This window comes from Orycteropus afer, unplaced genomic scaffold (genome assembly GCF_000298275.1).
Source record: "Orycteropus afer afer isolate SDZICR_OR568_19922 unplaced genomic scaffold, OryAfe1.0 scaffold00291, whole genome shotgun sequence".
Lineage (NCBI taxonomy): Eukaryota > Metazoa > Chordata > Mammalia > Tubulidentata > Orycteropodidae > Orycteropus > Orycteropus afer.
Genome location: NW_006921878.1, coordinates 3,261,770 through 3,287,235, shown reverse-complemented (window position 1 = coordinate 3,287,235; position 25,466 = coordinate 3,261,770). Strand labels below are relative to the sequence as shown.

At 54.8% G+C, this 25,466-nt stretch overlaps 1 protein-coding gene across 1 annotated transcript; it reads left to right on the top strand.

The window, feature by feature from the left end:
• The first annotated feature begins 17,946 nt into the window (after positions 1 to 17,946).
• Positions 17,947 to 24,759, top strand: SH3GL1 (SH3 domain containing GRB2 like 1, endophilin A2). The gene is made up of 9 exons (XM_007951046.2): positions 17,947 to 18,012; positions 18,342 to 18,414; positions 21,253 to 21,396; positions 22,355 to 22,488; positions 22,923 to 23,081; positions 23,289 to 23,392; positions 23,712 to 23,836; positions 24,029 to 24,085; positions 24,563 to 24,759. Exons 1-9 carry the CDS (start codon positions 18,004 to 18,006, stop codon positions 24,757 to 24,759), a joined length of 1,002 nt encoding a protein of 333 aa, XP_007949237.2. The 5' UTR covers positions 17,947 to 18,003.
• The last annotated feature ends 707 nt before the right edge of the window (positions 24,760 to 25,466 follow it).

Below are 25,466 nucleotides of genomic sequence, written 5' to 3'. Positions count from 1 at the left end.
TCTCATAACTGCTGGCTCAGTGGGCTCCCACTCAGACACCACTTGCCAAGTATGTCCTCACATCGAAAATGCCTTTCTTCCCACCCAACAGAAGCCCCTGAAGGCCCGGACTGTGCCTCACTCCATCTGCGGGAGGCTAAGGTCCTTCAGATGCATCCTAGGAAGGCTGAATGGGGCACCTCCTTGCAATGGGCCTGGAGCTGTCTGGTGATGGGAGCTGAGTTCCCTACAGTGGCCCTGGTGCTGGCCCTGGGTATAGCACATGGGCCTTTCAGGCTTGTCCAGGAACGGGTCCTACTGGTTTAAGAAATGGAACACTCAGAGATTGTGCCTGTGGTTCAGGAGCTGCCAGCCAATGTGACCTGCACTTGGCTTAGCCAAGAGGGGGCCCGATAGGGTTGTGGGCAGTCTTCCATGACCCAAACCTGGCTTGACCAGGATCCTTTGGAGCAGAGCCAAGGAGGCTGCTGTCCCTCACGGTGAGACGAGGCAGAAGCTCACCACACCCAGTGGGCTCAAGGCAGTGGTGCTCCTCGGCTTCCACTTTCCCCCAGACGGAACCATCCCTGGCCTCCCAAGAGCTGCTCCCCAGACAGTGAACTCCCCTTAGACCTGACTGGCTTCAGCCCCCCCAGCCTGGCCCACCCTGGCTTTCCTGCCCAGGGGCTGTTTGACCCTCTCCTTATAATTTCCATCTTTCCTCCTGCTGCTTGTCCCCCTTGGCTCCCTCTGTGGACTTTCTATCCACATCTAAGCGTCTTCCTCTCGGGTCTCAGCTATCTTCAGGCACCAGCCACCCCTTCTGCACACGTCTACCAAACTGATATCTCCAGCTTGCTATTCAGTGTCCCTAAACTGCCTCATAAAAACCCACTGTCATGGTGTCGATTCTGACTCAGAGACGCCCATAGGGTTTCAAAAGCTATAGATCTTTATGGAAGCAGATTGTCTTATCTTTCTTCCACAGAGCATCTGGTGGGTTTGAACCACTGACCTTTTGGTTAGCAGCCCAATGCCTTAACCACAGTGCCACCAGAGCTCCTTAAACTGCTCTATGGGTACCTCAAATGCAACAAACTCCTGAAGTCCATGCCCCTGAGACAAGGCTCCTCCCCTCCCTTTCCATGCCCAAGCTGCTTCCCTGTCTGTCCTCCACCTCTAGGAAGCTCTATCTGCACTGTGACCCTGACTCATCCTGCTACCCTCCACCCACAATAGTACCTAGAGCACTGCCTGGCACACGGGGAGCCCTTGTAAATACTGTGAGCAAACACTCAGGCTCTGACGCCTACAGCCTACACAGTTCTGGTATGAGCGGTCAACGCCCTCACCTGCTAACCAGAAGGCTGCCGGTTCAGGTCCACCCGGAGGCACCTCAGAAAGAAGGCCTTGCAGTCTACTTCTGAAAATGCAGCCACTGGAAACCCTGAAGCCGGGCTCCCCTCTGCCATCTGGTACCTATGCAGTTTGACTTTGTTCCTTTCAAACTGACTCACTTTTTAAAACTTAAATTTATTTTAAAAGGCATCTTGATGTTATTTGTGTTATAAGTAATTGTAACTAAATGAATAGGATCAATTATCCTTGCAGCTTGTACCTTTGGGCCTGGGGGAATGCTTGCTCGCATTAAAAACACAAGACCCCTGGCTACCAGCATGAATATTTTGATCAAAGATTCTATAGCAGAATCCTGAGCGAAAGGAGGGAAAATGTGGAACAGAATGTCAAATTTTCATGGAACACAGACTTTATGGAGTCATTGAGACTAGATAAACCCCTGGAGCTGTTTTGCCCTAAGATCATCTTTAAACCATCAACCTAAAGTGTTCCCTAAAGTCTTCTTGAAACAAAACAGTAATTTAGCTTATAGGTAAGGAATGTCTGCCTTGAGCATTGTGCGCCTTTTAAGGTCTATCTGTGTGGGATCAAATTGTCAACAGCAACTGGAAAGCTCAGATAGGAAGCTTAGGGGGCAGGAGTTAATGCTAATGGGAGAGGAACTACTCAGGAAGGAAGGTGAGAATAGTTGCACAACTTGCAGACTGTCATCAGTGTCCCTGAGTTGTGGGAGAACCTGCTGAATTGGTGTATGTTCTTGGTATATTCCCAACAATGGCAACAACAAATACAATAAATTAGAAATACACTCACACACAAAACCCATGTGAAGATCTCTCCTTTTGTGTTGAACAAGAATTGGGGGTCTTCTCAGCATAGAGTTTGTGGACCGTGGCCACCTCAGACCATCTTCCCTCTCACACTTGAGAAAGCGCAGCCCTTTACCTTTAACGTCTTTGTCTCCATGGCTCGCCCAGCACAGGCTTGCTTGCACACACGGTCAGGACGTTCTACCACCTGATTGAGGGAGGCATCCAGGCCGCTGAGAAGAGAGAGCTTTTGGATATGGGTTGATTTGATAGCAGCCAAGTCTTGAGTGTCTGTGGAAAGCATGGCAGTGATTGGTGACGTTCATGCTCTTGGGACCTAGCTGTGCCCCCAGCCGGTCATTTCAGTGTCTCTCGTAACCTCAGTCCATTGACGGATGGTTTTTCTGCTTTTTGGTCCTCAGCCCCAGCACAAGAACAAGAGTTGAAGAGAGGCTCTTATTCTTAGGGAGCACCCCCCCACCTCTGGCATCTATAAAACCTGGGGGACTAAAGCGTCTCTCCTAAGCCTCTATCCCACATCCCTGAGCCGAGGCTCCACAGCTTACTTGGGCAGGTCAGCAGGCACCTGTCAACCAAGCAGCCCCCACTCACCAGAGTCTTAATTGTTGAGACAGGACCGACTGGGCCAGCCTTGGTGGCTTGGAGAGGGCAGCTGAGGGAACAAGGATGGAGTTTCCTGACCTGAACCGCCCTGCCGAAGGCTGTCCTCATCTCCTCTCCCCGAGGACCTTGAGCTTGCCCATTCTCTGAGGTTCTGCATCCCTGCTACTATTTCGTTGTTACTGGCTGCCCTGAAGTCGTCCCCTGACTCACGGGACCCCAGGCACAATGAAACTAAAGGTTGCCCAGTCCTGCGCTGTCCCCAAAATCAGCTGTTGATGGGACTGTTGGGATCCATAGGGTTTTCGTGGCTGATTTTTGGGCATAGATTGCCAGGTCTTTCTTCCTAATCTACCTTAGTCTGGATGCTCCGGTGAAACCTGTTCAGTATCACAGCCACACATAGCCTCCACCGACAGCCGGTGGCTGTGGGTGAGGTTTCTTGGCTGGAAATGGAATCTGGGTCTCCCGCATGGAAGGAGAGAATTCGACCACTGAACCACCACGACCCCCTGCTGTAATTTAGGGGGCACGGGGAGCCATGCTGAGTCAGTCTCTTGCTTTCTCTGGTCAAGCCGGCGTTTCACCTACTGATGGACGCCCAGCCCTTGGGACCTGGCGGTGGGTCTCGTGAGACCAGTGAGTGTGTGGAATCACACTCGGCATCAGAGCAGCATGGAGCTCTCCCAGACAGAAAGTGGGCATTGTTCTCTCCCCCAGCTTTTACATCTAGATTTCCCAGTTCTGCATTCGTACACCTTTCCCCCAGGCTATCTGGACACTCCTAGGACCCCTCTTTTCTCTAGCAGGACCCTGTGGTGGCTGAGTGTTCTCCTGCATGCCCTCCAGGCCCCCCACTTTACCCTAGAGCACCCTGTGCCTGCTAGCTTCCACATGGGGCCCACCACTGCCCCTACTGTTCATAGAGTCCCTCTGCCTTCTGATTGGTGGGCTTACTCCTCCTGGTGAAACTGCAAGGACCTGGGAGCAGGGAGGCTGAGTGTGGTTGGAACCTGGCAAGAAGGTTCTTGTTAAGGGGAGTGGGCATGAGGGAGCCTCTGCTCTGTCAGCCACTCCTGTGCCTCCAGAGGCCAAGGGTCTGCCAAGCTCATCTGAGGAGCCCAGAGGCACATTCACCCCTTCAGAACAAGTTTCCATCTGGCTTGTTCAGAATACTCCCACAGGCCCTGGAACAGACTGCTGCCAGAATGGCGTGGGCGGGATGGCCCTTGCTCAGGCATCTCGTTAAACGTGTAGCACAGAGTGTTTCTGGCAGACAGAGCCCTGGTGGCACAGTGGTTAAGTGCTTAGCTGCTAACCAGGAGGTTAGCAGTTCAAACCCACACAGCAGCTCTGCAGAAGAAAAGACCTGGTGATCTGCCTAGATGACAACCTAGGAAACCTTGTGGGGCAATTAGTTCTCCTCTTGTCACACGGGGTTGGAATCAACTTGATGGCATATCACAGCAGCAGGCACAACATATAGGCACAGAATAGCTGATAGGTCACCACGTGCCCATCACCCAGCTTGAGTGGAGCATGACCCATAGAGTTACAGCTAAGCCCCCTCGCTCCCAGCCCACCATGGCCACGAACGTAACATTTTCGTTTCTGCGTACCTTTGCTGCACGTGAGCGTGTCACTAAAATGACGCAGTGTTGCGTTCTATGTTCATGCCACATCGAGTGCTATCACCTGGGTTTTGCTTTTTGTTTTTTTGTAACCTGCATTCATTTGTTCTGTGTTCTTTGGGAATTGTGTTCACATAACACGTGCAGCTGTAGCCCGTCTTCACAGCTACGTAGTTTTCTCTTGCGTTACAGACCCAATAACCATGGTGTCGATTCTGACTGAATGGCACCCCCGTGTGTGTCAGGGTAGAGCTGCGCTCCCCAGGGTTGTCAGGGGCTGAGCTTTCAGAAGTAGGTTGCCAAGGCTTTTTTCCAAGGTGCCTCTGGGTAGCCTCAAAACTCCAGCCTTTCAGTTAGCAGTCAAGCATGCTAACCATTTGTACCCTCCAGGACCCCACAAAGCATTTGTTCTCTCCTGTCAGTAGATGTGTAGGATATATTTCCAAGCATTTGCTCTTCCCAACAGGGTGCCGTAAACAGTCTCGTAGTTGGCCCTTGGGCACATGTCAGCATCCCTCTAGAACCACTCTTGGCCAGGTGTTAAGCCTCCTTTTTTCCAGGAGCTGGCCTGGAAAAAAACAGCGTATTCGATTTGCATGACTTAAAGTGTTGGACAAGAAACTGGGCAGTGTCGTGTGTTTAAGCATGTTTGACGTGTGATATTTCAGCTAGGTTCCATTGTACTGGGACTGCCAAAAATCAGGGTGGGGTGGGGAGGAGGATCTCAGACACAGGGGACTCTGTGTGGCCCAGGGGACACAGGAACTGCAGAGGGGGTTCCACCAGCCGCCACGGGGGCCAGATGGGCCAAGAGAGGCCCACGGCGTTGTTGGATTGTTTCTGCCCCAGGGCCACCTCCAGACTTCCTCTCTGGCCTTCAAGACCCTCAAGCACCTGGCTTTTCCGTTTTGTTCTCGCAGAAAGCACCTGGCATGGAGCTGGGCAGTCCTGAAGGGTTACGCAATTCCAGTGGTCAGCAGAGGCTTGGTACCTTACTTCACCAAAGGGACTCTGCCGACAGATGAAGGTAGAGACCTTGAGACAGAGAGACTTTCCTGGGTAATCCAGGCAGGCCGGGCGTCATCACCACATGCCGTGGAGTCGACCCCAGCTCATGGCGACCCCACATCCGCAGGGAATGCGCTCCATAGGCTTTCAGTGGCTGAGTCTTTGGAAGTGGATTGCCATGCCTTTCTTCTGAGGCATCTCTAGCTGGATTAGCAACCTGTCCTTCCAGACCTAGACCCCGCAGTGGCCTCTGATGGGACCATGTGCTGGCTGCAGGGATGATGCAAAGCCCATCCCCCGTCACCCTATCTTTCCTCAGAACAGGTTGGTATGTGTGGAGTGGTTGTTTGTTTGTTTTAAGTTTTATGGTAAAATATATGCAACTACTGTCACATGTACAATTCAGTGACATTAATTACACTCACCATGTTGTATTGCCATTAACACAACCCAGTTCCAAACAAACTGTCCTCTTCACTCTCTACTTGCCCTGGTGACCAGTAATAAACCTTGGATTCTATGCATTTGACTGTCCTAAATTACAAGTGATAAGAGCCTTCAGTATGGATTACACCTCAATGTAAACAAAAGTCCTCACAACTGGACCAGTAAACAACATCGTGATAAACAGACAAAAGATTAAAGTTGTCAAGAACTTCATTTTACCTAGATCCACAATCAACACCCATGGAAGCAGCAGTCAAGAAGTCAGAGGACATATATCATTGGGCAAATCTGCTGCAAAAGACCTTTTTAAAGTTTGAAAGCAAAGATGTCACCTTGAGGACTAAGGTGCATCAGATCTAAGCCATCGTCCTTTCGGTCACCTCACATGCGTGTGAAAACTGGACAGTGAGTAAGGAAGACCGAAGAAGAATTGATGGATCTGAATTATCATGGTAGTGAAGAATATTGTATATATTGTAGACTGCCAGAAGAACGAACAAATCTGTCTTAGAAGGACAGCCAGATTGCTCCTTAGAAGCAAGGATGGTGAGACTTCAGTTCATGTACTTTGGACATATTATCAGGAGGGACCAGTCCCTAGAAAACAGCATCATGCTTGGTGAGGTAGAGGGTCAGTGAGAAAGGGGAAGACCCTCAACGAGATGGATTGACACAGTGGCTGCAACAGTGGGCTCAGAGATAGCGATGACTGAGGATGACACGGGACCTGGTGGTGTTTCATTCTGTTGTACACAGGGTTGCTCTGAGTGAGAACCAACTTGACAGCACGTAACAACAGACACTTCGTATCAGTGGGATCATGTACTGTCTGGATTCTTTCACTGAGCATCATTATTTTCAGGGTTCATCCACATTGTAGCATGTGTCAGAACTTCGTTTCTCCTTGTTGTTGGGTGCAGCCGAGTCAATTCCAACTCATAGTGACCTCATGTGACAGTAGAACTGCCTCATAGGATTTCCTAGGTGTCACCTTTACACAGATTGTCAAATTTTTCTCTGTGGAGCCACTTTTGGGTTTGAACCACAACCTTTTGGTGATCAGCCAAGTGTGCATATATATTGGCTGAGGCTGACAGTGTCTAAAGCACTTCCAGCCTCAAGTCTCAGCAGGTCATCGTCACCCCATTTTACAGGGCGGGAAGCTGAGGCCCAGAGTCATTTGGATTTTTGTAAAGTTGTAGCACAGCAGACCCAGCAGATCACCTGGGGGCCTATAAGAATCACCTGTTAAAATGTAGATCTTGTTAAAATGTGTGTTCAGTGCATCTGGAGTGAAATGCAAATTATTAGCAGGGGGTTGAGCCAGAATGAACCAGTTCAAAGCCTTGGTTGTGACTTGTTCCCCGGCTGAGTATCATTGTCTTAGGAGCTCTGGACAGGCAACCATGCTGACTCAGTCTCTACTTCTTTGTTATCTGCACAGACATGTACTGAATGGCCACGCAAAGGGCACAGGGCGCTGGGTGTGCCTGGCTAGCACCCTTGGCAAACCAGCTGCCATCAAGTTGACCCTGACCCATTGCAACATTGGGAATGTCAGAGCTGAGCGGTGTCTCACAGAATTTTCCATGGCTGATGCTTCAGAAGCAGACTGCCAGGTCTTTCTTCTGAAGCCCCGCTGGACGGCCTTGAACTGACAGCCTTTCAGTTATCAGCCAAACGCATTAACTGTTTATACAGCCCAGGACCTCTGCTCTGCCAGCAGGAAGCTAATGTTTGAGGACATGAGGTTCCCAGGGCAGAGAGGAGATGAGGGGCTGTCGCAGGGGACAGATGAGAGGAGGGAGTTCACATCATAGTGGGGAGAGGATCTGGAGAGCCTGAGGTGGGCCCCTGGGAAGTGTCCTACACCCCCACAGAACCCCTGAGGTCACATCGAGGTATGTGCTACCTGAACAGGCGCAGGAGATATCTGAATGTGTGTGTTGGCCTAGGCCAGGCCCCCAGCCCTGTCTGCCTCTGGGTAAAGAGCAAGGGGGGAACAGGGCCCATCTGCCCTGCCGACCGCTGGGACTGCCTGGCTGGCTCTCTGTCTTCCACGGGTTTCCTTATCTGTCTGCTGAGGGGCTGGACCTTTGTTCCCAGGCTCCTCTCAGTGCTGGGGTCTCACTACTGATCTTACAGGTTAGGAGAGCAGGTGAGCCTGGACCGGCAGTGGGTGCGGACACAAGCCTGCCAGGGTCAGATGGGGCCCCAGGGTGGGTTGGCGGAGCCTGGCATTCAGCACTCAGTACCTGTCATCAGCCATTATCCCACAACTGGCACCAGTCAGCCAGCCTGAGGGTGGTGACAGCTTCCCTGTCCCCTCCTCTCCCTATGGTATGCTGTCCCAGGTGACCCGCCCAGGTGCTGGGCAGCCATGTGGCTGTGAGTCGCCTGTCTCCTGAGGCTTGTCCCCCCTGTCCAGGTGTGACAGGTGAGGAAGGGAGCCAGATCCCAGGTGAAGGCACATTCCTCAGTATCCAGTCAGAGCTGCTGCTTGGGGCTGCTGCATCATGGCCAAGTTCAAATACCAAATTCGGGCCCCACCCCAGCACTTCATGTTGTTGTTAGTTGCTGTTGAGTTGGCTCAAAGTCATGCCAACCCCACGTACAAGAGAACAAAACCCGGGCTCAGTTCCCGGCTGGTGGCCCTCCGGCACAGCCCCCGCCCGTCTGTCCATGGAGGCTCGCATGTTGCTGGGGTGCTGCACAGGTTTCAGCGGAGCTTCCAGGCTATGACGGACGAGGAAGAAAGGCCTGGTGATCTGCTTTCGAAAATCAGCCAGTGAAAAACCCTGTGGATCACAGTGGTGTGATCCACCACTGATGATAAAGATGGCGCGGGACCAGGCAGCATTCATTCCCTTGAGCATGGGGTCACCATGAGTCAGGGCTGACTCAGTGGAGACATCAGCAACAAGGGAAGAGTGTTCCAGGTAGCAGGAACAGCACAGGTGGAGGCTCTGAGGTGAGGCTGAGGTTAGTGTGTTGAGGACCAGGACACATAGGCCCGGGAGAACCCGAGACCCGTAGAAGATGAGGTCCAGAGGGGCTGGTAGTGTGACAGGTGGCTTGGGACCAGGTCTCTTCTGCCTGGGTGAGGTGGAGAATCAGGAGGACTTCCTGGGAGAGGTGCCTCCTTATTTAAATAAAACAAACCTGTTGCCATGGAGTAGACTGTAATTCATGGCTACCCCAGATGAGCAGAGTAGAACTGTGCTTTTCACGGCTATTGCCTTTCAGAAGCAGATCACCAGAGGTGCCTGTAATTAACCTTTATGTTAATAGTCGAGCAGTTGTGCCAGCAAGGATTCCTGGTGAACTGGGACTTTCAAATGGAGGGATCTTGGAGCCAGGGAAGTTAGCATGTGTGTCTCAGGAGGGTGGAGGCAGGGGCTCTGTGCTCACTTCACTTTCCGGTCGTCGGGGTCCCCGTGGCCCCTGCACTGGGACTGTACCTTGCATGCCTGCCGCCTGTCAGCATGAGCAAGGCCTGATGCAGCCTTCATCCCGGGGCCTTCCTCAGGCTGAGCTGCCCTGCCGCCTTCCAGCACTTCCAGGCCCACTTCGTCTCTTCCTGAAGGGCTCTCACTTGCGTCACCTCTGCCGATGATGAAAGATCAGTCTTTCAAAAGCGCTTTCCTGCCTGTGTGCACGTGTGTGATATAATTACACTCTGCCAGCCGAGCAGAACTCCTCAGCCAGCAGCCGCACAGTGAGCACGCGCCTGGGGCTGCTGGCGGCCCTGGCTATGTCAGGCCACAGAGTTCTATCACTCATTTGCCCGCAGGTTGGGTTTTTGTTTTGATAAGTTCTTGTCTGAAATTGGTCTTCCCAGTTGTGTGATATGTAGCGGTCCTGCATTATCCCCACAGTGGGAGACTGAAATTCACAAGGCTGGTGTGTATCTTGGTAGTTTTGCTCTGGGACAGTTCCCTGTGCCATTTGCTCCTTGGATCTGGGGCCCAAGCAGTCGCTGGCATCCTGGTGTTTGGTGAAATCTAGTGCCAGTCCGAGGGCCGGATCTCACATCACACACCACGGCTCTCCATCCACTCCACATCTCTGGTGGGCAGTAGCCCCTCCCCCAACGCCATCTTCTGGGTAGGGAGATATCAATCCCCCTCTCCTAGGAGAAGGCAGGGAAGAGGGGGAGCACTGACCATTGATGCTAATTGATGAAAGGGGCAACTTAGTATCATCTGTATTTCCTATAAATAGGAAAAGGTACAGATTCTGGGACCCATTTGATACTAATAGGTATTGAAAGGGCATCTTAGGATCACCATATTTAACATAAACAGGAAAAGGGATGAGTTCTGGGGCCTTTTACCTGCTCAGGAAGCCCTGCTTCACACAGCAGATGGTAAGCACACAGACTCCAAGCCGCTCTTCAGAGTTGACAAGGTGGAGAGGCCCATTTCCTCCCCGGGCCTGTGAGACTAGCCAGTGAGCCTGAGTGAGGTGGGAAAGGCAGCTTTTGTCAATGCCCCATTGCCTTTGGGGGAGCTGGCCGTGCAGAGGGGAAACTCCAGGACTACGGAACAGAGAACTAAACCACAACCACTCTGGTTTCAGTGATGAAGAAATAGGTAGCTCCAAGAGTCCTGAGAGGAGCCGAAGCAAGGTCTGCTGACCCCGCGGCCTCTGACTGCAGCTCCTGGCCAGACAGGCTGATGGGGGAGCCCCCACAGGGGCCAGCCTGTGCACCCCACTTGCTGTGCACACATCTCCCTGACCTCTTCATCCTGAGGCCAGGTAGCAGGGTGGAATGTCATGCATTTGGCTGCTTGGCTGCTTGCCTCATCTCCCTCCATGGTCTTTGGTCAGAGACCTTCCCTAAAGCACCCACCTTGTGTGGTCCACCCCCAGGGAGGTGAGGACAGGGCAGCTGGGTGGGAAGGGGCTGATGCAGAGAGACCAGCAAGACTACGCTGAGGGGCCAAGTGTGTTGGGTGCTGGGTGATAAGCTTGGCATAGAGTACCGAGTGATGTCACTGACCCTCGCTGTGTGCCAGGGCTCACGGGGCTTAGAGCCCACGGCCGGTTCTGAAACAGATACTGGGTTTCAAGTTAGAGATGTGAAGATGGTTTGGCGGACTGATAGGAAGTGGTGCTGAGGCCTCTGGGAGCTAAGGGGGAATTTGGTGGGGGAAGACCCAGTGGGCAGGGACCAAGGGCAGTCCCAGAGGGCTGCAGCCAGTGTGGTTCTGGACTTGTCCTCAGGCTACGTGGGCAGAGAAGGATGCAAGGGGGAAGCCTGAGGCTGTGAGAACAGCGAAGAGGCTTCACAGTGAATCAGACCAGGACGGGAAACAGTACGTATTAAGGACTCAAAGCTGCAAAAGGACGCAAAGCTGGTGACCAGAGGTCTGCTGACCGTTGCTGTCAGTGAAAAAGAAAGCCTCTGGGTGCTCACGCTGGGCATGTGTGACTGACTCAGTGTCATCACCCCCTCCTTGTCGTGGAGACTGCAACATGCACGCCTCATATCCTGGCCCCTCCTTCCCTTTCGACACCACTGTGCGGCCCTTTCCTTGTGTCTTCTCTCCCTGCCAGCAGCTTCCTTGGTTCCAGACCCTGTGCCCTTCATGCTTAGCCTCCTGATGAGGCCCACCATGCTTTGTAGAGGGCTGTTCCTGCTCAGGCCTGTACAGGCAGGGAACAGGGCCACCCAGTGGCAGATGACCTCTTCCTGAGAGCCAGGGCCCGGGCAGGATAGTCCACAAGTGCTTTTGTGCAGGCAGGAGGCCTGAGCACACCAGAGAGGGGCTCTGAGGGGCCAGTACTGTGACCCAGAACGCCCTTGTCTTCCTGCCTGCTGTTGTCCCGTGGGTCATCAGGCTGCATTCTGTCCTTTAATACCTCACAGCTGGGGTCTGAAAGCTCATTAGAGTCAGATTCTGTTTTCATGGCCCCCTCCCACCCTGCACCTCTCCCTCACGCTCCACAGCCTTGGTCCTGGTTCCATCCCTGGGGACTCCTGCCAGGCTCCAGGCCCTGAACTCTACTGGGAGAGGAGCCATACCCCTGCAATGTCTACTCAAATGCTGTGGAAAAGCAATGGTCTCAGAGCTGTGTGGAGCCAGAGCTGCCCAGTGGCAAGCACTCCACTGTCGAGTGACTCTCGAAGAGCCTAGGGCCGTGCGGGCATCTGAGCCGGGCACACTCCTGGTGCTGGTCACCCTTGTGCGCTGCCCTGCTTATGTTCTGGAAAGGAGCCCAGGGGCAGAGAAGAGGGGAGGGGAGGGAAGCCTGGCCCCAAGTGTGCTCCCAGACTCTGACTCACAAGGAAGAAGGTTGTGGAAACACAGGCAGTTGCCATGACTGCACTTGGCACGATGTTGGGAGACCAGATGTTGGAAGGCCAGAGGGGAGGGCCGTCCACAGCTGGAAGAGGGCTTAAAGATGACACAGCCACCCCGTATCCCTCCCACCCTCCCTTCAGGTCCCTGAACCATCATCCATTTGAGGAACTTCTCAGTGCCAGTTGGGGGCATTGCATCCCCTCTGGTGTCCCTCCTTGGGTTTTGGGGCCCCTCATCCCTCCAGGCAGGCCCTGGGCTCCCTGACCTAATTCTTGACTAGGCCTCAAGCAAGGAGCACACATGTGGCCTGTCTAGTTGAGGCCCATAGGCAGCCTGGAGTTGGGGCACACCTCAGTCCATCTGTCAAGAGGGGTGAGGGGTGACACACCCGTGGCATGATAAACAGCAAGGGCTACAGGCACCCTTTACTTAGCTACCCATGAGGGGTGCTTGTGGCTCCGTGTGTCCTCCTGCCACTGGTCGTGTGCCTTACCCAGATCACCCACCTGCCTGCCCTCACCCATTGCCATCTAGGTCTTCCCCCACACCCTGAGCCTGACCCCCCAGTGTTCTTTCTTCCCTGTACTATGAAACCCTGACCCCCTCAGTGCTCTTTGCTGCACCCTGAGGCCCATCCCTTAACCCCCCCTCCCCCAATGCTTTTCCTGTCCTCTGTGCTGCTGTCTGTACATCCACTTCCACTTGATTTTCCAGCTGGTGACCGTGAGAGCCCTCCTACCCCACTTCATCCATGGGCTAGGAATAAGACTCAGTCCCGCCCTCAGGGTTTCACTGAGGAGGACGGAGGAGTGGAACAAAGAGGGGGCCATGTAGCACAGCCTGGCTCAGATTGTCTAGGACGGACACACCAGTAGACATTAGCCAGGCAGAAGGCAGAGAAGGCATCCTTGCCCCAGCCAGGCGATGACACAGCCACTGCTGTTCACCGCAGAATCTGACCCACCCAGAGATCACACTGTGTCAGGCTGAGACCCTAGAACGTCTCCTCCAGGCCAGCCAGACTCAAAGCAAAGTCCCAGTTGTCACAGCAACCCCAGGCATGGGTTCAGAGTAGAACTGTGCACCACAGGGTTTTCAATGCCTAGGCCTTTCTTCCAAGGCACCTCGGGGTAAATGCTTTTGGTGAACAGCTGAGCGAGCATTCACCGTTTCTGCCGCCCAGTTATCTGTCCCCACCCCCTCCTCTGTGCTGGCTTCTTTCTTTTTTTGAACAGGACTCTTAATTCATCAGCGACAGTTATCTGCACCGTCACACATTGGCCACTGACTCTTCCTCCCTGTCTTGATTGGGTTTCCCTGCTGAAACCATTGAACACAGGCCTGCCTTCTGAGGCCTCTGACCCAGCAGGATTCCAGTTGCTTCTCCAGCTGTTGCCAAGTGGTGGCCACAGATGTGCTGTGTGGAGCAGAGGGCCGTCCTTCCAGCTTAACAAAACCTTTCCTCCTGTTCCCCTTTCTCCTGCTTGCCCCATGGGCGCCTGCAGGCCCGACCTCGTGCTCTCGGCCCAGGGGGCAACGCCAAGACTTGTTTGGAGGATTTTTCCTCCGCCTACGCTCTTTCCCTCCCCCATGTCAGGTTTCCCACTCCTCTCCAAAGGAGACCAGAGGTCGAGCGCACTGAATAACGGCCGTCCCTAAGAGGGCTGCTCCCTCTTCGGCCAGTTTTTGTTATTAACACCCACAGGTGCAGTGTGTGGAAGGGCCTCATCTTTGATATTAACACTCAAGGGTGTGCACGTGAAGGGAGCCTCCCTCCTCAGCCTGGCCATTGATGCTAACACATGGGGCTCAAGGTTCAGGCTTTCGGGATCTCTCAACCTATGAGGCTCAGTTCACCCGCATGTGTAAGAGAATCACTTGCAGGCAAGTTATTGTCATTAGGGTCACCCAGGCCAGGTCAGACATGGCCTAAGGGTTTCCTAGGACAGTATCTCCAGTCGGGGCAGGGGACCTGACCAAATTGGAACTTTCCTCCTGGCCCTCGTACCAAGGCCCCAAGGCAGTGGCCAGCTCAGAATCTGAGTGGACTTTTGGTTGAGGAGAATTCCGAGCTACAGTTTCTCTGTTGTGGTGGACTGTGTCCCCCAAACAGGGGACCCTAACTCCAGTGTCTGTGAACATTGCTTTGTGTAGAAATAGGGTCTCTGCAGATGGCATCTAGTTAAGATGTGGCCACTGGGACCAATTGTGTTGTGACAGTTACAACTCACGGAGCCGTCAGAGCGTGACGGGCAGTCCGGTCGCTTGGGGTCAGACTCCAGCCTCCAGAACTCTGTGAGGGAGTATGTTTCTGGTATCTTGAGCCTCCTAGGAATAAATACAGTGGGGTGCCTGCTGGTGATCCTGGTTCACCAGTGGGGGTGACCCCCCCAGTCCCCTGGGCCTTTGGAAACATGGCAAGTCCTTCTGCAGAAACTTGTGAATGGCATGGCCTGGCACCTAAATCTGGGGCAGAGCCTTCCAGAACGTTTCCTCCCAAGGCTGGGCCTGTGTTTGCTCCAGGGGGAGGAGGTGCCAGCTTCATCACACCCATGTGGGTGTCACAGCGCAGCCTTTGTGTGGCCCACTGCTGGTGACTCAGGCCCTGCAGCCGGCACCCTGACCCAGGTGCAGGACAGTGGTTTTCCAGCAGCACTGGCAGTTCTGGCCCTGTGGGAGGGCGGGTGCATGGGGGGCCGCAGTGGTCCCTCCATACTCGTGTACCAGATGGGTGCTGGGCTCTCCGCAGGCAGGCCACAGCCAGGTGCTGTGCCTCAGTTTCCTCCGATGCAGTGTGGGCCGTGGGTGCTCCTTCAGGTTGCGGGGAGCACAAGGGAGGGCGTGTGTGAGGCGGGCCTTGTGAGTTTAGAGTGCAAGCTCCACACAGGGAGGGGTTAGGCCTGGCACTGTGTCTGCCTGAACCTCATGCACCATCTCCCTGCCTGGGCTGAGCTGCTAGCCTTGGCTGCTCACCTGGGAGGGTTCTCAGGCCTGCTCCTCTTCACCTCTGAGAACCCAGGCTGCCCACTCCCCAGGGACGGCACCGGCCTGTAGAGAAACCTGGTCGTCACATCAAAGCCCAGGGCCTTCTGGTCACTCGCATGTGACCAGGCTTGGGGTCTGCCCTGGACCACGCTGGAGGCCCCCAGAGTGTGCCTCGCACCCCCTCTCCACTGGACTGCTACCGTGTGGAGGCCACATGGATCAGGCCTAGGGCCTGGGCACCTGAGCACAGCACCCTCTCCGTTGCTGTTGCTTGTCTTGGCTCTTTGTTCCCCACTTTGTCCTGGTGGCCTCATTCATGTCAGTCCGTCAGCAGCCTTCGTGGCCTCATTTCCCCAGCATGGCACCTGAACAACTCTAGCTCACAGTAGGGCTCTGTGCAGGGGTGGGGGGCTGCCAGAGGGGTTCACAGATGGGCGGAGGGGGACAGCAGGCAGGTGCCTCAGAGAGATGGTGGTGGTGCTAAGTGCCCTGGAGGTGATCCTGACTCATGGAGACCCCATGTGACTGAATATATCTGCCCCATAGTTTTTCTAGGCTGTAATCTTTCAGGGGACCGGGATCTTTCTGTTGTACATAAGGTTGCTGAGTCAGAGCTAACTCAACGGCACCTAGCAACAACCTTTTGGGAGTAGACACAAGTCTCCTGCAGAGCCATCGGGTGGGTTCAAACCACCAACCTTTCGGTTAGTAGCCAAGCACTGAACCAATGGGAAGGATGGCATGTCCTGGCCTCACCTGGCTTCATAAAGGGGCGTCGTGGAGGCTGGAGACGGCCCAGACTCCTCTTTCACTTCCCTCCCATGAGGCGTGCTGGAGGAATAGGGGCCAGGGACCGTGGGGGCTGCCGGGAGGACGTCTGGCTGGGGTGCCCTTGCTGGGAAGGAAGGCGCGGTTCCACACTCCAGTGCTCCGTCCCACCCCGCTCACCAGTCTCAGCGCTCGATGGCCTCATCGGTACCCTCTCTGGCAGCCACTGCACTTGACAACAGCCCGTTTGACCACCATCAAAAGAAGTGAAACCTCCCCATGAAATAAAAAGGAACCCTGTGGGGAGACTGGGTTCCTGTCTTGTAACTCATTCAGCAAAAGTGGGACCCCACTTCCCTGTGAGGACTGTTCCTGGGCCCTGCACTAGCCCTGCTTCCTTCCTATGCCCCTGCAGGGGATACCTCCTCTCCTGCACCCAACTCCTCTCCTGGGATGGGGTGCCTTGTGGAGACCCAGGTGTCCCACCTGCAGGGACAAGGATGGGTGAGCCCCACCCTGGAGTTGTACACAGTCCCTACCAGAGGGACAAGCCACCATGAGGTCAGAGGTGTGGGAGGCAGGCATGGGCGCTGGTGGCCAAAGCTCACCCAGTGCTCACAGCACTCTGACAGGGGCTGCCTGGCATCAGCCATCATCCCCAAGGCTTCTGCCCATGTGGGGGACTGGGCCTGCCCAGGGCCTCAGGAACCTCAGGAGTGTCCTCATTGAGTGAACAGAGGCGGCACTATGGAAATTCTGGAGCACAGCCTCGAGGGAGGGGCGGGAGCTCCATGTGGAGCTCCACAAGGCACCCCATCCCAGGAGAGGAGTTGGGTGCAGGAGAGGGTGGTATCCACTGCAGGGGCATAGGAAGGAAGCAGGGCTAGTGCAGGGCCCAGGAATGGTCCTCACAGGGAGCTGGGGTCCCACTTCTGCTGAGACTATGGCGTTGAGATGCCTGCTGCCTGGCACAGCCCCAGGCCACACCATGCGGTTCTGCCTCCCCCACCTACTGTCTTCAGCCACCTGGGACCAGCAAGACACTGGTGATGTTTGTTGTTGGGTTCTGTGTTTCTGGGCGCTTCGATACTGTCCTCTTTCACACACCGGGCAGTTCAGTTTGGACGAGGCAGTTACGACTTCAGCCACCCTCCTCCCACACACCTCTGCCTCCCTGACAGGGAAAGGCTGCATGGCAGGTGCTTGTCCCTGCTGTCCCGATCAACAGGACCTCCTGGGAGCTCGGGGGTCAAGTGCTCACCAAGTGTTTCTTAAAAGTCCCGGCAGCCTTTGGGGTGGGACAGGCATCCCTGTCCTGCAGATGGGGGCTCTGAGCTGAGAAACAACTGGACAGTCCCCATTCTCCCAGGAGGTAAACGGCAGGGCCCCCACGTGGGCCCATCCAAAGCCTGTGCCCCCCAACACGAGTTCACAGTGCCTTGTGATCAAATGTTTTTCTTCTGAAAATTGATCCTGGAGCTTCAAGAACAGGCCCAGTCCCCAGTTCTTTCCTGGGGGAGATATGTACCCAAGCCTCCAGGTCAGTGTCCATGGAGGGCATGTGTCCCACACAGGGTCAGCCTGGTGAGCACTGCAGTATCTGCACAAAACTACAGACTCACCCGAGTGGCCGTGCATGGCTCCCATCCACACTAATGCCGTGGGGGGTCCTGGGCGTCAGAACGGCTGTGCTCTGCCCGTCCTGGGGGTGACTTTGCAGTGTGGCACCTCTGAGCATATTTTGAGTATTCAGACACCACTGTGACCAGGATGAGGCCCTGCCCTAGGAGCTTCCAACCACATGGGGTGCCATGGTACACAGAAGCAAGTGGCAGGCCCACTCTGAGATGACTTCTAGATGAATGGCCTGGCCAACTGCACAGAGATACCAAGTAGCAGTCTGGAGCCAGGCCCTCACCAGGTTCTCCTGTTCTGTGTTTGCTGCATGTCCAGTGGATGACGTCCCAGGTGAGTGACCCTCACTGTCTTAGAAGGCTTACACTGCTTCCCCCTTTTGCCTTCCAGCTGGTCAGCGAGAAGGTCGGCGGGGCCGAGGGGACCAAGCTTGATGATGACTTCAAAGAAATGGAAAAGGTGATGGGGAAAACGGTGTCACCTAACACTGAGCACTGTGGGTGGCACTGACTGGAGGTGTCTCCTCTGCCTTCCCAGAGCCATAGTCCAAGGGGCGTGGGGACAGGGCCAGCCCCCATCTGGGCACAAAGTCACAAGGTTGGCCCTGGGCAGGCAGTGCCTGGGTAGGGCTTTTCTAGCAGGGAGGCAGGAGGCCCGGCTGGCTTCAGAAGTAGCCAGTAGCCCTTGTGTGGGCTTTACGGGGGTAACACCTGGGTGAGGGCTGTCCAGGTGACTGTGCTCTGGGTTTGGGCATCACAATGCAAAACTTACACATTTCCTCTCTACAGAAAGTAGATGTCACCAGTAAGGCTGTGACGGAGGTGCTGGCCAGAACCATCGAGTACCTCCAGCCTAACCCAGGTAGGAACACCAGCCAACTGCCAGGGATCTGTGTGTCCCTCAGGAATCATGTAGAAGGAATGTATGTTTTTGGTGGTGGTGTTAGGTGCCAGTGAGTTGGCCCTGATTCATAGTGACCCTGCGTACAACAGAATGAAACACTGTCCGGTCCTGTGTCACCCTCCCAGTCCTTGCTATGCTTGAGCCCATTGCTACAGCCACTGTGTCAGTCCATCTTGTTGAAGGTCTTCCCCTTCTTCGCTGACCCTCCACTTTTTCAAGCATGACATTCTTTTCCAGCATGACTGAAGTAGGTGGGACGAAATCTGGCCATTCTCGCTTCCAAGGAGCATTCTGGCTGCACTCCTTCCAGGACAGATTTGTTTGTTCTGGTGGTCCAGAGTACATTCAGCATTCTTTGCTAACACCACAGTTCAAAAGCGTCAACTCTTCTTTGGTCTTCCTTATTTGTTGTTCAGCTTTCACATGCACATGAGGTGATTGAAACCACCATGGCTTGGGGTAGGTGCACTTTAATCTTCAAAGAGACATCTTTGCTTCTTAACACTTTAAAGAGGTCTTTTGCAGATTTTCTCAGTGCAACATGACATCTCATTTCCTGACTGCTGCTTTCAGGGGTGTTGATTGTGGCTCCAAGTAAAATGAAATCCCTCACAACTTTTGCCTCTTCACCATTTATCATGATGTTGCTTATTGGTCCAGTTGTGAGCATTTTTGTTTTCTTTCTGTGGAGGTGTAATCCATACTGCAGACTGTAGATTTTGAACTTCATCAGTAACTGCTTCGAGTCATCTTCATTTTCAGTAAGTGAGGTTGTGTCACCTGCTTATCACAGGTTGTTAATGGTTCTTCCTCCAATCTTAATGCCACATTCTTCTTAATATAGTCGCAAAACTAAAAACCAAACTCACTGCCATTGAGTTGATTCCAACTCATAGTGACCCCCATTTGGTTTCCAAGGCCGTAAATCTTTATGGAAGTAGATTGCCCCATCTTCCTTCCTTGGAATGGCTGGTAGGTTTGAAATGCCACCCTCTAGCTGGTAGTCAGAATGCCTTAGGCACTACCCCACCAGAGTGCCTTTCATGTGCTCCAGCTTCTGTCATTATTTTCCTTGCATACAGATTGAATAATTATAGTGAAAGGATACAAGCCTAACACACACCTTCCTGATTTTAAACTGTGTAGTATCCTGTTATTCTGTTCAAGTGGCAGAACATGGTCTATGTACAGGTTCCTTATGAGAACAATTAAGTGTTCTGGAATTCCATTCTTCATAATGTTAGTCATAACTTGTTACGATCTACACAGTCACATGCTTTTGCATAGTCAAGTCAATATTCTGGTATTTTTTGCTTTCGGCCAAAATGCACTTGACAGCAATGATACCCCTCATTCCACATCCTCTTCTGAATCCAGCTTGCATTTCTGGAAGTTCTCTGTCAATATACTACTGCGATCATTTTTTAATTATCTTCAGCAAAAATTTACTTGCATGTGATATTACTGATATTGTTTGATAATATCCATTCTCTTGGATCCCCTTTCTTTGGAATGGGCGCAAATATTGGTTTCTTCCAGTCAGTTAGCCAGGTAGCTGTATTCGAAATGTCTTGGCGTAGATGAGTGAGCACCTCCAAGTGCTGCACCCACTTGTTGAAACACCTCAGTTGGTATTCCATCAGTTCCTGGAGTCTTGTTCTTTGCTTATGCCTTCAGTGCAGATTGGACTTGTTCCTTCAGCACCATCAGTTCTTGACCGTATGCTGCCTTCTGAAATGGTTGGACATCAACCAGTTTTTTTTTTTTTTATAGTGACTGTATTCCTTCCATCTTCTTTTGATACTTTTTACATTGTTTTACCCACAGAATCATTCAGTATTGCAACTAGAGGCTTGAATTTTTTTTCAGTTCAGCTTGAGAAATGCTGAGCATGCTCTTACCCTTTGGTTTTCTAAATCCCTTTTGGTTTTGAAATCTTCAATTCTTTTGTTTAGGATTTCTTCCATTTGCTTTGCTACTCTTATGTTCAAGAGCAAGTTTGAGAGTCTCTTATGACATTCATTTTGGTCATCTTTCCTTTCCTGTGTTTTCAATGACCATTTAAAGCCATCACAGTACGACTAAGTGATAGGCAGACGGTGGAAGGAATGTATAGGTTCCCAGAACTGAAATACCCAGAATAGGTGGGCTTCAGGCACAGGTGGACCCAGGAGTTGTGTGTGTTCCTTCTGGCAAATGTGTTTCCTCCCTGCCCCGTCTGGCAGCACAGACACCTCCCTGCTGGCGTCATTCTCCAGCCGCTTGTTCCTCACAGCAGTCCTAGGCTTATAGCATCTATCCTCCCTTAACTCACCTGTTGAGCTAGTCTCAACTGGATGCCCATCCTTAGTTACACAAACCTGGGGCTGGCTTGCCTGGACTGACAAGGAAGTGGGGCCTTTCCCTAGAGGAGGAGCTAAACAAAGGGGCTGCTGGCTGCAAGGCAGGCAGCCAAGGTGCAGACATCCCCTCGAGGCCTCTTGGAGGAGCAGTCGAAGAAGTGCAGCAGACCCCCTGTGCCTGAGCGCACCTGCCACCTGGGTGGGGGAGGGGACTTCTAGGCCACAGCTTTGACGAGATGCCCCAGAGGAGGGCAGCAGACTTGGGAACTGTTGCCCATGGTGCCCGCTGCTGCTTCCTGGCTGATGCAGCGGGGAAATCGCTGCTCTCTGGAGTCCTGGGGGAGCTGCCAATCTGCTCTTCCCCTGGCTGGGCCCTCTGGCAGAGTGCAGGGGTCAGTCCAGGGTCCCCTTAAGAGACTGCCGCGCCAGGCCACAAGGCCCCGTCCTGTTACAGCCTCGCGGGCCAAGCTGACAATGCTCAACACGGTGTCCAAGATCCGGGGCCAGGTGAAGAACCCCGGCTACCCGCAGTCCGAGGGCCTGCTGGGCGAGTGCATGACCCGCCACGGCAAGGAGCTGGGGGGCGAGTCCAACTTCGGTGAGTGGACCCCGGGGGCTGGAGCGCCATCACTTCCTGTCACCTCCAGCTCTCCTCAGGGCCTGGGGTGCTGGGTTCAGGCGACAGCCACTGTGGGTCACTGATTCAATGAACACTTACCCAGCACCTCCTGGGGCCAGGCAGTGACCTCACCCAGCACACGATGAGGGTGAAACGTTGTCCCCACACACGGATGGGGCTGAGCAGGGGCACATGTGACATCATGGTGGGTGGGCAGTGAGGAAGCAAGAAAGACATGAGGAATAACTTCTAGAACCTTCTTAGTGCTACCCATTGCCTCCAGGCTGGGGAACTAAGAAACACTACCCCTTCCCTCTGCAGCAGCCTCTGCCCTTTGACCCCCACAGGGCGAGGAAGGTTCAAGGCACTCTGCAGGGCCTGCCCCTCATACCACCCCAGCCAGTGTCCCCAGAGCCCACACCCACTTCTAAGAGTCGAGGGCAGGGGGAAGCTCAGCCATGGTCACTTGAGGTGCATACTTTAGGGCCCTGTGTTTTCTCTGGAGTCCTAGTGGCACAGTGATTAGAGCACTCAGCTGCTAACCAGAAGGTCAGCAGTTCGAACTCACCAGCCATCCCATGAGAGATTTGGCAGTCTGTTTCCCTGAAGACTGACAGCTTTGGAAGCCATCTGGGGCAGTGCTACTCTGTCCTCTAGGGTCGCTGTGAGTCGGAATTGACTCGGTGGCAGTGGGTTTGGTGTAGGCAGTGGGTTTGGTGTAGGCTTTGGTCTGGTCAAGACTGACAGCCTAGGAGAGCCTGTGGGGCGGGCCCACTCTGTCCTATAGAGCCGCTGTGAGTCGGAATCGACTCAGTGGCAGTGCCTTCGTTGTTTCCTCTGATCTGGCCCCTGGCCTTTGACTCTAGGGTAGGTGGCAGTTTAGAAGTTGGGAAATGTGGTGGCTGTGAGCCCATGTGAAGGCCTCTCCTGCCCCCAGGTGACGCCCTGCTGGACGCGGGCGAGTCCATGAAACGCCTGGCCGAGGTGAAGGACTCTCTGGACATCGAGGTCAAGCAGAACTTCATCGACCCCCTCCAGAGTCTGTGCGACAAGGACCTGAAGGAGATCCAGGTGCCAGCCCCACTGCCCTGTCCCCACTGCTGGGGACACCCAGAGCCTGCTGTCCTCGTTCCATCCACTGTCCCTGCAGAACCAGGAGGGGCCTATGTCACCTGCCTGGACCTGTCTCCACCCAATTCAGTCCTCATTATACGTGGCAGCCCCACTCTGGTCTCCCTGGCTCAGCAGTCCTGTGTGCCAACCCCATACACACCACGTGCATAGGCGTGCACACTAACACGCAGCCACATGTGCCTGTACTCATGGACTGGTACACGTCCTGTGCACTCCTCACACACATTCACTCACAAGCTCCCCTCACACACACTCACGTGCACACTCCTGTACTCAAAGACGCACACACACAACCCCAACCTAAATGCAAATTTCCCTGCAAGAGAGGCCACAGGGACACTGGTGAAAGCTAGCCAGTCTCTTGTCCTCAGCACCACCTGAAGAAACTGGAAGGCCGGCGCCTGGACTTCGACTACAAGAAGAAGCGGCAGGGCAAGATCCCTGACGAGGAGCTGCGCCAGGCCATGGAAAAGTTCGAGGAGTCAAAGGAGGTGGCCGAGACCAGCATGCACAACCTCCTGGAGACTGACGTATGTGGGCACTGTGTGTGTGGCGGGGGGGTTGGCAGAGACAGGTCGCCCTGCTTGGTGCTCAATCAGTGTGCAAACAGACCAGGCAGTGGGGACCAGCCCAGCTACAACCAGGCATGGCGGGGAAGGACTGGGGCCCTGGAGGCAGGGGTGCCTAGGAGCAGGGTCCCCTCTGCCGAGCCCCTGCAGCCCTGCCTGGTCCCACAGATCGAGCAGGTGAGCCAGCTGTCGGCACTGGTGGATGCTCAGCTGGACTACCACCGGCAGGCCGTGCAGATCCTCGAAGAGCTGGCCGAGAAGCTCAAGCGGAGGTGAGCAGGCCTGGCCCTTTGCACCCAGAGGCCTGGCCAGCCACGGCTGCATTCCTGCCCAGATTCCTGGGGGTGGGGGACTTTGATGGGCCCACGCAGCTGGGAGACCTCTGCTGGCTGCAGGGCCAGCGCACATCGCCTGGTCTCCCAGCCGAAGGCCTGGGTCATGAGGATGGCCTGCAGCAGAGGAACTAGGCTCTCTGTGCCGCTCAGTCACAGGAGCAGCTTAAAGTGGTGCCACCTAATTCCCTGTGGGGTGGGCTGTGGTTCCTGACCTTGACACCTGGCCCGGGGCTGCTCCGGGACCCCTCCTGTGCAGGATGCGTGAAGCCTCTTCGAGGCCCAAGCGGGAGTATAAGCCCAAGCCCCGTGAGCCCTATGACCTTGGAGAGCAGGAGCAGTCCAACGGGGGCTTCCCCTGTACCAACCCCCCCAAGATCACAGGTAAGGGCAGACAGGCCTGCGGAAGGGGGAGCGGGAGGGAACACTGGGGGCAAGGCTGGCTGAGTGCTGGCACTGTCTTGGGTCTTTGGGGAGCTCCGAGGTGTGGCCCCTGGCAGGGGCAGGAGTGTCCCCCACAGTCAGATGTTGGGTCCATGCCTAAGACTCAGCTATGTCCCCTTTCCTGGTTTTCAGCTTCTTCATCCTTCCGGTCTTCTGACAAGCCCGTCCGGACCCCCAGCAGGATTATGCGTGAGTGTCCCCCAGGGCCTATCTCCCCACTTCTCCCTTAGAATGTGAACACCCCCCTAGGGGCTGGCCAGCCTGGACTGGAGTGCCTGCCCTTCTCAAGTGCAGGAGGACCCAGCACCACAGGACAGCACAGGCACCACCCAGTGGCCATCTTCTGTGGGCCGGGGCTACGGCAGCCACATCCTGGCGTCAGTGCCTCTGCCTGTGGGCCTGTTTCTTCCTGGCACTGCTACCTCATGCCCCCAGGTGGTGCTCTGTGTGCTCTGAGTAGTGGCCACAGCAGTGGGGGCTCTGGTTGTCCCTCATTCCCACCAGGAGCTGTGGCAGTCCCCACAGCCCTCCCCCATCCCCTGGCAAGCAGTGAGGGAGCACTGAGGAGTCATTAGAGGAAGTTAAGGGTCAGCCGGCAGCAGAAAAGAGGCCAGGCTGGGCGAGGGGTAGGCACGGACCCTGGCCCTGATGCCCCCCGCCCCCCAGCGCCCCTGGACCAACCGAGCTGTAAGGCCCTGTATGACTTTGAGCCGGAGAACGATGGCGAGCTGGGCTTCCGCGAGGGCGACGTCATCACGCTCACCAACCAGATCGATGAGAACTGGTACGAGGGCATGCTCAACGGCCAGTCCGGCTTCTTCCCACTCAGCTACGTGGAGGTGCTGGTGCCGCTGCCGCAGTGACCCGGCTGCCCGCAGCCGGAGCCTGTGAGCGTCTGTGTGGTGGTCTCCCAGGCTCGCCCAGGTACTGCCAATGGCTTGGCAGCCTGAGCCTGAGCAGGGGCTGCTGGGAGGGGGCAGCAGGGCCGTTGACAAGTGCTCCTGCCTCAGTGGGAGGCACCCCTTCCCACCTCACTTGGCCTGTTGGGCTGGGCGGTCTTCTTCAGCCCACCGGCTCCACCCTAGCCCAACAGGAGCCCCCCGGTGGGGCTGACACTAAGGTGCTCTTTGCAACACTAATGTTCCTCCCAGCCCCTCCCTGGGGCTCTAGGATCACCCCTCCTATCCACCATGCTGGGGCCCCCATCTCCACCTCTGTCTTAACCTCTGGGGCCTAGTCCCACCCTTCCCAGAACCCCTGTCCTTAGGAGTTGAGACTGATCTGCGTGAGGGGTACATCATACCACATCACCCCTGGTCCTAAACCCACCCATGAGGTTTCCTCTCCAGCCAGTTGCTGACAAGAGACCTGCAAGGCCCGCAGTTCCTGCTCATGCAGAGGCCCTGTCCCCAGGCTTTGCACAGAAGCCACTGCTGCAAAGCTAGGGACTCTCTGCAGCCACCCCAGCCAGGGCCTGCCCCTGCCCCCCGTGAGCCCCACCTGGGGCACTGGGCTTAAGTGGCTGTGTCCCCAGCCTGTAAGTCTTGAGGCACGCACTCCCACTGTCATC